Below are 12,776 nucleotides of genomic sequence, written 5' to 3'. Positions count from 1 at the left end.
AGCCCAAATCTGGATGAGGGAAAGGGGGGAGCAAAAGGGAGACTGACACATCTGCCTCATAATTACCTTACGATTCTAAAAGCTCCTGTCTTCACTCCGCAGAGCTGTGTGACAGTCCATACTGCTCAACTACACAGCAGAGTTTTCTTCCTCCGGAGTGTAAAGGGAGTCACAGCTGCAAGCGTTGGACCAGGGGTCCACTTACATACAGTTCAGCATTTGGGGGCATTTCACAGGGAATGAGGATGGACCAGGGCTGGGCTAAATCTGAACCCGGCAGTGTTCAGGGTTGGATGGGACTTGGAGCAACCTGCTCTAGTGGAAGGTGTCCCTGCCCATGGCAGGGGGTTGGAACTGGATGGGTTTAAGGTCCTTTCCAGCCCAAACCATTCCATGATTCTATGGAGCTGGGTCAGTGGCTTTGGGTCTTTAAGACCTGGAAAGTCTCAACAGTTCCTATTTCCAGGAGGTGAAGGGGAAGTCGTTCATGGCTTCGTTTTGACAGAGAGTTGGCATTAAAAGTAGCACAAGATCCCAGGAACTCCCAGCGCTCCTTCCTGCCCCCAGCCTTCCCAAGGAGATGATCCCAAGCTGTTATAAAGCGGTTGCAACACCATTCATTTGTAGCATCTGAAGCAGTGCAAAATGACCAAATCTTGCATTTTCCTGACCTGAACCACAAAAAGCATCTCAGTGATTAAATGCTAAAGACAGACCAAGTCTGTTCCGTGCTGTCAGGGACATAACACCATCACATACCACACATACATTTGTTTTGAAAAGTGAGCCAAATCAGCATGTAAACCCAGGCAAACAAGCTTTATATATTCATTTACCCAGCAAGCTACCCACTAAGCAAAGTCCCCAGCTCCTGAGCCAGACGATTTAGCAATCCCAAACCCTCTACCTCTGTGTTCCACACTTAAAGAGCACAGGTTGTCTCTTGGTGATAGAAACAGCACTTGATGTAGTGTGCTTCATGGGGGATTGATGCTATCAGCTGCCAAAAGTCAGCCACGTAACACAGTGTTACCTTGACAAACCAAGCGTTAAGAGCTTCAAAATGCAGTTTCATGGTCCCATACATCAGCATCACACCCAGAGGGAAGGGAGGAAGCTGGTGACAACAGTGTTTGAGGGCTCAAGTCACCCTGTGGCAGCAGTAACCAGCAGTGCAGAGCCCCAAGGGACAGGGCAGGACTGGGATGGATTAGGATGGGATGGACAGGAGAAAACAAAGCCTTAATGTTGCAAAAGAGAAGTGACACGATGTACATACACACTTCTATCTGTGTATGTGAGCAATGAAAATGTCTTGCAATCACACAGCACCTGGGAAAACCCATTGAAGGCTCAGGAAAGCTCACTTCTTCCCATCATTTCTTCCTTTCCCTTGATCTTTCCAGGCTCTGTGCGCATGAGAGAAGGGCAGATGCTGACAGCCTGAGGCAGAGGCTGCTCCGTGATGCACAATCCCACTTCCCACCTTCAGGGTGGTTTTCTGTTGGATGCAGTAAGCCAGCAGCGTTTAGCTGAGGATCAAGCAGGCAGACTGGGGCTTTTGCTGTGTCTCAGGGACGATCTCCATCCCCTTCCCACACAGAAGGAAAGCAGATCAGAACAGGCAGCCTCAGGACACAGTGCCAGTAAATGAGGTTTCCATTGACTTTGCTGCAGGGCTGAGACCCACAAAGCTGATGCCCGAGTCCTGTTGTGGGAGCTGCTCCAGGGTACCAGGTCCCCCCATTCCCAGGCTCCCAGGGCAGAGGCTTCTCCTCCTGGGCCAGGAAAAGCCAAGGATAGAGATTTGGTGGGGTCTGTGGTAGGGACAGCGCAAACCGGGGGCAGAGCATCCCTAGCCCTGACCCGCTGCAGAAGGGGGGACAAGGGGAGATTCCCGGCCTCCAGCACCTGCCCAGGAATCCCATTGGGGAAAAGCCCTCGGCAAAGCCCGGGGACGGCAGCTCCAGGAGAGCAGCAGGAGGGGAACCAGCTCACACCTTCCCGCTGGAGCGGGATGCTGGGGCCAGCCAGGGAGGGGAGCTGCCAGGCTATAAAACCCAGGCAGCGTTCGCATGGGGACAGAGCCAGCAGCAGCCACCCGCTTCCCGACACACGGACACCGCTGCCTGGCTTCTCCTGGTCCTGGAGTGAAGAGGCCAAAGAGGTGCAGCCTCTGTAGCGCTCTCTATTACTTCTACTGCGCTGAGAAGAAGCAAAAGGACTCCCTTTCCCCCTTCAATTTACCAGCACAGGGGGGAGAGGGGATGCACAGAATGAGTGATCCAGGGAGGAAAAAGGGATTTGGGAATGTTTAGTGCAGATGAGAGGAAGATCGAGGATTGAACCAGAGCTTCTTGCACTGCTTTGCTTAATGGGAATATTTGCATTGAGCAGCTCAGAAGGGGGCTGCAGCCGCCCAGCACAGGGGTGGTGTGATGCTGAGCTGCACAAGGCAGAGGAGACAGGGGCAGAGGAGCTGTGGTGCTCAGGGGCAGCACTGACCATGGCAGCTCAGCCCTAGGAGACAGGGAAGGGTTGAACAGACCATTAGAGACAAGCATTAGAGCTGCCTCTGCTCCTGCAGAGCTTCCTGAAGGGATGGAGCCAGGCTGGGGCTGGAACAACACTCGTCACAGCCGGCCTGGGCACAGCCAGGGGCTGCTGAGCCCCCACACTCTGCCGTGGGACCCCAACCTCACCCTCTTGCACACCCGGGACGAGGCGCTGGCCAAGGCAGAGATCGGGGTGCTGGCCACTATCCTGGCTGTAGCGACCATTGGCAACGTGGGGGTGCTGCTGGCCATGTACCGCCGGAGGAAGAAGATGAGCCGGATGCATCTCTTCATCCTGCACCTCGGGCTGACCGACCTGGGGGTTGCCCTCTTCCAAGTGCTACCGCAGATGATCTGGGAGGTGACATATCGCTTCCTGGGGCCAGACCCGCTCTGCAGGGCCGTCAAGTACCTGCAGGTGCTCAGCATGTTCGCCTCCACCTACATGCTCATCATGATGACCCTGGACCGCTACATGGCCGTGTGCCACCCGCTGCACAGCCTGCAGCAGCCCAGCCGCCAGGCCTACGTGATGATCGGGGCCACGTGGGTGCTGAGCTGCCTCCTCAGCCTGCCCCAAATCTTCATCTTCTCCCTGCAGGAGGTGCGCCAGGGCTCGGGGGTGCTGGACTGCTGGGCAGACTTCAGGTACCCATGGGGAGCCCGAGCCTACATCACCTGGACCACACTGTGCATCTTCGTCCTGCCCATCAGCATCCTCACCGTCTGCTACAGCCTCATCTGTTACGAGATCTGCAAGAACCTCAAGGGCAAGACCCAGAGCGGTGCCCCCAGCGCAGGGGGGACCACAGTGGCCGCCCCTCCTGCTCCCTGCTCCTCCGAGAAGAGCCCCAGCGGGCAGCCCTCGCGGGTCAGCTCCGTGCGCACCATCTCCCGTGCCAAGATCCGCACGGTGAAGATGACCTTCGTCATCGTGGTGGCCTATGTCGCCTGCTGGGCGCCGTTCTTCAGCATGCAGATGTGGTCGGTGTGGGACGAGGACGCTCCTGATGATGGTGAGTAGTGGTTGGGATGCTGGGCTGCAGCCTGGGGCACGCAGAATCCCCTTTGCATTGATAACAAACTAGAGCTGTTGTTTTGTCATGGGGAAGGCAACAGGTTTGGTCCCCAGCAGTGTTTATAGAAAACTGCTTGCAGAGTCCTGTCATTGCTTGTTCTGGAAGCTCTCAGAGCTCTCCCGGCCTGCTCAAGGGCAGAAGGAACTTTATCCAAGAGTGAAAAGCCTCTAGGAGACGCTCTGGCCAGCAAACAGGCTGAAGGAAGGCCCAAAAGCTGCTGGGTCTCACCTCCCAGCACTCTCCCTGAGGATGTGCTCCAGCACATCCCCATTACAGCACCTCACCCACCCTCAACCCTCAGCCAAGGGCAGAGCCTGGCTCTGCCTCCTACCCAAAGAATGCCCATCAGTTGGGATGGGACAAAGGGCATGTGCCCAAGCCAAGAGGAGCCCCCAGCCCAGTGGGTGTTTCAGGTCTCTCCTTTGCCTTCTCAGACTCCACCAACGTGGCTTTCACCATCACCATGCTGCTGGCCAGCCTCAGCAGCTGCTGCAACCCCTGGATCTACATGTTCTTCAGCGGGCACCTCCTGCAGGACGCCGCTCGCTGCCTGCGCCTGTGGGGCAGCCCCCGGCCCGGGCTGCGGAGACTGGCCTCCACCGGCAGCCTCTGCAGCAGGAAAACCACCATCCTGAGCCACAGCCACCCCGCGAGCCTCCCCCTGCACGGGGGCAGCGCCAAGGACATCCTGGACCCCCCCTGCGAGGAGGGGGTGACTGAGTCGGGCACGCTCTAGGCTGCGGCAGCGGCTGGTCGCCAGGTACAGCTGCTGCCAGATGTGACACCACAAGCGCTGCCACTGCAGAAGTGTCTCTCCCCATCTGGCAGCATTTCATTTTGCCTAAAGCCATGTGCTTAACCCAGGGAGCATCTTGCCCTCGAGTGCTTGCTACTGCACACGCTGCAGTGGGGGAGATGGACAGAGCCCCATCAGCTTTGCCCGAACACAGCATCCACATCCCTCATGCATAGGGATGCCGCTCACCGCCCGGCTGCTCTCCTCCAGGGATGCCTCACACCCAGGCCAGGTATCTGCCAGGGGATGTGTGTGTCTGCCTGGAGGGGCTTGAGCTTTGGGTGTTTAACAGACACCAGCAAAGCAGCCCGAGCACAGCAGGAGGCAATGTGGCTACATCTGCTTGAGAGCTGCCTGCAAACAAGTTATTCATCTCCCATCCCCAGCCTGGAGAAGAGAAGGTTCCTTATGGGGAGACCTTAGAGCAGCTCCAGCGCCTAAAGGGGCTCCAGGAAACCTGGAGAGGGGCTTTGGACAAGGGCCTGTAGGGACAGGACAAGGGGAATGGCTTTAACCTGCCAGAGGGGAGATTGAGATGAGCTCTGAGGCAGAAGCTCTTCTCTGTGAGGGTGCTGAGGCGCTGGCACAGACTTTTCCCAGAGAAGCTGTGGCTGCCCCATCCCTGGCAGTGTTCAAGGCCGGGTTGGACACAGGGGCTTGGAGCAACCTGCTCTAGTGGAAGGTGTCCCTGCCCGGGGCAGGGGTTGGAACTGAATGAGCTTTAAGGTCCCTTCCAACATACAACAGTCTGTGGTTCTGTGATCCCCAGGGCTTCACTTCCCCCCATGCCCTGGCACTTCCCATCGTGTTTCCCCACAGCCCCAGGCCACTGTGCAGCAGCCCCCATGTCCCACTGAAGACACAGATTGTTGCTGATGTCTAAATTAGCAGAGATCAGGCAGCAGAAGCCACCCAGGGCTTGGAAACTTCAGGATACTTGGGATCACAGAGGAGGGCAGCAGCAGCAGGAATGAGCCCTGGCCTTGCAGTCCCAGCCCTTCTCCCAGACCCCATGTTGTGGGTCTCCCAGAAGCTGTTTTGCTTAAGAAGAAAGCGTAAGGCAGGTGAAAGCATCCCTTTGCTCCAGTTGAGCTCAAAAGCTGCTGATGGGGGGATGTATAAGTGAGCCCTGAAGGTACCAAACTCCCTGCAAGCAAGGTGTGTTCTTCCCTCTATTATCACTAGCTAAATCTATAAAAATAACACATGAAGAGTAAAGTATTTCTAAATCTTAAGTTATTTTCACTTCATCATGAAGCATTTGAATCAGTTCCTCCAGAAACTCCGTTTGGACTCATCTCTATAAAGCTTTAGGAATGTTCCCAGCTATTGTTTGGGTTTCTGACCATTTCCCTTCCTGGACCCTTCAAATTGGGCCAGATCTACACAAGGTCATAAACCAGAGTGCCCAAGTCCCCAAATCAATGCCAAATTGATCATCTCACATCCCTTCATTAAAGCTCATCGCTGCTGAGCTGATTGGAAACACACTTGGGGCAGCTCCATCCCTGAGGAAGGGGGACTGTGTTGGGAGCCCCGTAACAGAGCCTCTCCCTGTCCTAGGTATGAGCATCACTCAGGTAGGGAGGTGCCAAACCCTTCCTTCAGGACATCTGGTACAGGGAGAAAGCAGGAAAAGCAAAAGGTGGGAGACAGACAACATCATCCCCCCACAAGACAAAGGGATTTCACTTGCCTGTGCTCACATGGAGACCTGTGGCCCAGCCCTGTGCCCCTCCAGCAGCCAGCCCAGGCCCCCCAGCTGCACAGGGGGGATATAAATCCCCTGGGAAGCCCCCATCTGTTTGCCAGTTGCGCTGATGACAACGGCTTCCAGCTGGGGAAGGAAGCTCCAGGGCAGGACCACGCTCCCTCCCTGGCCCCAGCATCCCTCTTGGTGGCTCAAGCAGCCACCTCAGCCCCAGTGACAGCCCTGAGGGCAATGGGGGCTTGGGTGTCAAAGGAAAAGGGGTGCAGGGAAGGGCAGTGAATCAGCAAAGGGAAAAGCTGGTGGAGAAACTGTGTTTAAAAGGGGTTTATGACAGCAAAGAGAGCATCGTTCAGAGGAGCTGCCACCCAGTTTGGGGGGATATTTTGAAGACCACTGCATTTCCCTCCCTGAAACACATCCCATTTTGAGGGGTGAGGGGTGATGTTTCCTTTGCTTTCAGGAGATGAGGGAAAGGGCCATCTCACAGAAGCGGGGAGCAGGGAGGAACGCTTCCCTGCGCCGCCCCGCGCCCAGCAGCCTTCAGGAACAGTGATGCATTTAAGGCACATACCAAGCAAACTGTACTGGTTCGTGTGTCACAAGGAATAAAAGCTGGCAGGAGTCAGCCCGTGCCAGGCACAGAGTGAGGGGAAGGGGAAGGGCTTTGGGCATCTCCCATTGCAGCATCCCGGGTGTCACAGCTTCACCTCCGTGTACTCGATGCACTTGGCAGCCACGGGGCTGGAGCAGGGCCAGAAATCAGCTTTCCTCTTCTTTGGGTCCACGTTGACGTAGTCGGTGGTGGATCCCGGCCCGTGGCCTTTCCCCGGGAACACCAGGGATGTGTAATCGAGGTTGTCTCCTGCGCAAGGGCCCTGCAGAAGCAGACACGAGCCCCAGGTCAGGCATCAGCATCTCCCCAGGGTGGCTTTGCCGTTGAGCCCACATGAAGGCATGCAGCCATTCCAGTGCTCAAGTGCCCAGGGATGTCCCTGGCTCCTGGGAATGCTCCCCTCTAAATGGGGAATGTTGGATACAGCCTCATTGCCCTTATTGTAATGAGGTTCAATGCATTTGTCCCCTACGTGGGTCTGAAGCCAGCACCAGCTCCTCTGCCGTGGTGGCTTATGGCAAAGGCTGCTGCCTGTGATCGTACCTGTGGGCAGGAGGGGCTGCTGTCCGAGTCCTCCGAGGTCTCTGAAGACGTGTCACTGCTCCCTTAAAAACAGGAAATGTTACGAGCTCCATCGCTCCTCGGGGCGTAAAGGGGGAAATAATCAGGGAGTAAAAGAAAACGCGCTCAGGAATGAAAAGTGAAAACCCAAAAATCATCAGTGTGATCCCCCCCCCTTCACCCCCCTGCCCGTGGGGAACCGGGCTGGGAAAGCCCAGAGGAGGCAGGAGGGAGCTGGAACTGTGCTGCGCCTGCCCCTCGCTCCCTCTTCTCCCCCAGGGCAGCCCGTGAGGGGCCTCACAGCGCATTGCACAGATACAATCGTGTGCATTTATATTCATAGATTCATAGAATCCCAGCCTGGTTTGGGTTGAAGGGACCTGAAAGCTCCTCCAGCTCCAACCCCTGCCACGGGCAGGGACACCTTCCACTAGAGCAGGTTGCTCCAAGCCCCTGTGTCCAACCTGGCCTTGAACACTGCCAGGGATGGGGCAGCCACAGCTTCTCTGTGCCAGCGCCTCAGCATCCTCATGTTCCAGGACCAATCCTCCTTACCCTCATAGCCTGGTCTCTGCAGCCCTTCCCCTCCCACTGCAGAGGTCGGAGGCTGCTGGGGCTGTGCCGTGGGGCTGCTGCTCACCGCTTTGCTGCAGGAGTGGCTGGCTGCAACCAAGAGGCGAGTTAGCATCCTGCTCCAGCCCTGCTGGAAATGGCAGCTTCATCTGAACTAACACTTCGCAGATGGATTGTGATGGCGTTTCCCCACCCCTTCACTAAGAAGAGCAATAAAAGAAAACAAGTTTTGAAACAACAACAGGATGTAAACCCCTGTTTGACACTGCCCACACCAGGCTGACACAGCGCCGCAGTGCTGGCGGTCAGTCCCTGCCCTGATCCTGTCCCACATTGGTGCTTGGCCCAGCCGGGGGTCCAGTGGGTCCCATGGGGGGCTGGACGGTCCCTGGGGTGGGGGTTCAGCTCCTGCACACATTTCACAGCACCACCAGTCACTCCCTGAAGCAGGAGTAAGAACCAGACCCAGATCAAGGACTTGGTTGTGCTTTACAGCCTGGGGAATGTTGAAGCTTGGGGCAAATGGCTTTGAATCCCTGAACTGGAGGATTGTGAGCAAGAATAAGGAACACAACAGGTAAAACTGGGTAAAGTTCACAAGACAGTAAATTACCTATTTTCCTGCTGAGCATGATGTAAAGTGTCAGCAAGAGGAGAGCGTGTAGGACCAGGGTCACAGCTGAGATGGCAACAGGCACCTTCCTGAACAAGAGAAAAATGGTTTGTCCAAGTGAAAGAAATAACCCAATCATTCTAAACCTTTTGGGTGCTGTTTGGCTGCCATTGCTTCAAAGCATGGTTTAAACCAAGGTTTGCCCATACAGTTTCTGTCTTTAAGGCAACGTGCCCCAAAACTGGGGCTTCAGTTTCAAAAATGACTATTGCTGCTTGCGCTTCAGCGTTGGGTGCCCATCTTAAGCGCACAGCATCCCGCAGCCAGAGCCTGACCCAGTGAGGACCGAGAAACTTAGCAGAAAGGCTCTTTGTAGCAGCGGTTATCATGGAATCATAGAATCATGGAATCGTGGGATGGTTTGGGTTGAAGGGACCTTAGAACTCATCCAGTTCCAACCCACTAGAGCAGGTTGCTCCAAGCCCCTGTGTCCAACCTGGCCTTGAACACTGCCAGGGATGGGGCAGCCACAGCAACCCCATTGATCCCTCCATCACAGAGCGTTCCCCTCGCTGCCTGCAGCATCTCAGCCCGGGGGGTTGTACTCACCACTCACAAGCACTCATCCTGCCGGCAGCTGATGTGACACCCAGTGAAGCGCCTGGGGGCTCAGGGGGGGACAGGCAGAGGCAGCTAGCCCTGGTGGCAACCAACCAGAACGGTCCCGTTGAGCTCCATGCTGCTCCACGTCAACCGGAGATCACTTGGAAGCAGTGGTCTGGCACTGCAGATGCGAATGCAGGCACCCAGCCTGCCCCCTGCGCGAGGCTCTGGCTGTAGGAGCCCTTCTCATACGCAGCCCTTGCACAGCCACAGGCTGCCCCTGCTGTTATCATTGAGCTCAATGATTTTATACACTGCTGCCTTGGTCCTATCTGATACGTGAGTGGAGCTTCTGGGCTCCACCGCGGCGCTAATGGTAACTGCAGCTGGAACTGATTCTTCTCACTTTAATCCTCTCTCACATTTCTGGGGGTTTTTAATCCGTAAAAATATTATAACTATAATTTGGAAAAAAAACCCCCACCATAGAAGAGAGTAACCAAAAGGAGGCCACAGGTTTGATGTCTGGCTCTTGCATTGGTCAAGATCCAGCCAGAAAGGTCAGAAGCATTTGAAACACCTTGGATTTAATTCTGCGTGAGTGCTTAAACCCAGTTGAAGTTCAGGGGACACGATCAGAAGACAGATAGGCCTGAAGTGGGCCCCTTGGCTTGGCACTTTTGGACATAATAACAAAGAGTTGTAATAAAGGAATCGAGTGTTTTCATTTTGTGAGCAAAAAAGCACTTTAAATCTTCACTCAGTGCCTGTAGACTTACTATTTCTAAATGGCTGACATGGGGAGGAGTCTTCAACTAAAGCTTTGATACGATGATTAAAGGAGCTGTAATAATATGGTTCATAGACTGATAGATGGATTGATAATTAGAGCAAAGGATTATCCATCCTCTGGATCGGATTCTATCATTTCCTCTGCGACACATTTCTAACAGTAATGAATCAAAACCTCACCAATCTCCTGTGAAATTCCACTTCCCCAAAGCGTTTGGTAAGTGCCGAGCTAAAAGTCTGTTTCTTGCTGAAATTTCCCCCCTCCCTTATTGAACTGCTCTGTCCCCAAATATCCTTCTCAACCGGTTGTCATTCTTAAATGCCTCATTTCCTATGGTGGGGCAGCAGATGCTGCAGCAGCAGATAGCAATCTGAAAGATGAGCTGTTCAAAAGGAAATTGCAAAATAAGACCCAAATCCAACTATCAGTGGCAGCAGCTTCTTTGCTGAGATGGGCCACGGCGAGATCGAAGCGATGATACGCATAAGCATATTGAAATGTCTGGTTTGAAGATAACAGCTCGGAAGATGCTGGCAGCACATGTACTTTTTTGGTGTATCAGGTAACTTGCTGTGAGCCTCCCTCCCTCCAGCCCCCAGCACATTAACCCTTCCTCAAGCACGATGCTCTATTGCAATCAAGGCTTGGGGGTACCGAGGAGTGACTTCAAGACGTCCACACTCCATCTAAAGGTAAGCAAAATCATGGGGATGCCTCAAACTATTCTAATCCCGTTTCGGTCAGGCCTTGCTGCCCCACATTAAGGCTAAAGCTCAGCCTGGCAGCAACATGTGCCTGCAGCCATCCCTTGGATGTGGGCACCAAACCCAGCTCCCATCCTGATGTTCAACCCCTCTGATTTACGAGGCATCGCGTGCAGCGGGCGGTGGAATGCCATATCCAACAGTGCTTTACCTGAGGGTAAAGAGCTTCCCACACCTTCCCTTCCCTGCAGGACTGGGCAGCCGGGGCCTTGGAGGGAGCTGGAGTTAAGGCTGCTTGGGCAGGATTTTGGGTGGCCAAGCAGGGCTCAGCGCTGCAGCCGCGCTCCCCGATGCCGGATGCGGTCTCGCTCTACCCCTATGGCAATGGCAGGAACGAGCCCACAAGAGGTTCCATGACGCTTCAACTCTGTCAACTGCCTCATTTGAATAGATTTGGGTGTTTCTCTGCTGTTCTGTGGCCGCTTCTGCTCTGGGGCTGTATATCCTCCATCCCCACGGGCAGTTCTCCCTCTTGCTCCATCTTCCAGCAGCTGGGTGCTAAAAGGCAGTTGAGCTTCATGGCAGTGAAGTGATCCCAAGGGCAGAGAGCTCAGCAGTGCAGCTGGCTCAGCACCAAGCCATTCAGCTGCCATGCAAAAACTGCTCTGGGTGCTTCTAAGCAGAAGTCTTCTATAGGGGTAAAACATTGTAAGTCGTAAGGGACATGGTCCCAGAGCCTGGCACCAAGTGGTGTCTGCTGGTGGTGAACAGGCCTCCACATGCCCAGTTTTCTGCTTTCTGGGAATGTTTTCTGGTCAGCAGTAACTTGCAGCATCACTCAGTAACGGTGGGATGTGACCAGCAGACTGGCAGACCCGCTCTTGTGGGGAGCACTGGGCCGCTGCTCCATTGGAACCGATTTTGCAGCTCTCACACTGCGACACTGTTTTGGTGCTGGACATACCCTGCAGCAGCTTGGCCTCTCTTGCACTTCTTCCCTTGGCAGGAGAGGGCCAAGGAGCAAGGGACCCCCCTACCTGAGGGGTTCCTGACTCATGGGGACAGTGCTGTTGTTTAAACACCTCCATCACCACCACGCTGCTGCAGCACTCAGATAACATCCTAGCACCTGAGTGAATCCCCCTGCACTTCCCAAAGGCAAGGAGAGAAGCACAATGCACCCCTCACAGTGTGTTCACCCCCAGGAGCTGCATCTCCAGTTGGGGTCCCCTGATGGGTCCCCACCATGGCTCAGTCTCTGTCTCTCATCCGCTGGGCCCACGGGGACTGTGCCATCCATCAGCTCCATCCCAGTCCCTCCTGCTTCACCCACAGCTTCTGTGCCACAGGTAACTGTTGAAGTGAAGCTTGTTTGTAGTTCGTGTTGAAAAGCGAGGGTTTGCTGTTGCAGGGTCTCGCTCTTTCAGTGCTGGATAAACAGATTAGCATTTGACAAACAGAGGAGAAAGGCTTGTCAGAAAGTGCTGCTTGGGCGTGATTTGAGTCACTCAGAGCTAATCGTGGAAGTGGCTAAACTAAAGGAAATGTAAAAAAAGAACAGAGATAACGTAGTTAGAACCTGAAAGGAGCATTCTTAAAATGAGTAAAGCACCACGCACTGAATGGGTGAGAGGCATGTTTCCCACACACGGTGCATAACCTGTTTCTAACGTGTCCGAGGGCAAGTGTGTAAAGCTGGACGGGTAACACAGAATCATAGAATCATGGAATGGTTTGTGTTGAAGGGACCTTAAAGCTCATCCAGCTCCAACCCCCTGCCACGGGCAGGGACACCTTCCACTAGAGCAGGTTGCTCCAAGCCCCTGTGTCCAACCTGGCCTTGAACACTGCCAGGGATGGGGCAGCCACAGCTTCTCTGGGCACCCTGTGCCAGCGCCTCAGCACCCTCACAGGGAAGAGCTTCTGCCTCAGAGCTCATCTCAATCTCCCCTTTATGACATCCCCTTAAATACACTTTAGGACAGCTGCTGCCTGGAAGCACCACAGGACTATTTACAGATTTGCCTTTAAGAGTTTGGGGTTTAAAATGACTTTTAAAAGAGCTAAATCCAAGTTAAAATAGATTTGCTTATTCTAAACTTCTTTTTGCCTCTTTCTTTCATCTTCATAATTTAATGCTGAATCAACTGTCCCGAGTCTGCAGATTACGATGAT

At 54.4% G+C, this 12,776-nt stretch overlaps 1 protein-coding gene across 1 annotated transcript; it reads left to right on the top strand.

Moving 5' to 3' along the window:
* The first annotated feature begins 2,601 nt into the window (after positions 1-2,601).
* AVPR1B (arginine vasopressin receptor 1B) lies at positions 2,602-4,370 on the top strand. Its single transcript, XM_030473426.1, has 2 exons — positions 2,602-3,571; positions 4,069-4,370. Exons 1-2 carry the CDS (start codon positions 2,602-2,604, stop codon positions 4,368-4,370), a joined length of 1,272 nt encoding a protein of 423 aa, XP_030329286.1.
* The last annotated feature ends 8,406 nt before the right edge of the window (positions 4,371-12,776 follow it).

The sequence above is a fragment of the Strigops habroptila genome, chromosome 18 (genome assembly GCF_004027225.2).
Source record: "Strigops habroptila isolate Jane chromosome 18, bStrHab1.2.pri, whole genome shotgun sequence".
NCBI classification, from domain to species: Eukaryota; Metazoa; Chordata; class Aves; order Psittaciformes; family Psittacidae; genus Strigops; species Strigops habroptila.
Note: the sequence above shows the minus strand (reverse complement) of the source record. Positions and strands in the feature narration are given on the sequence as shown.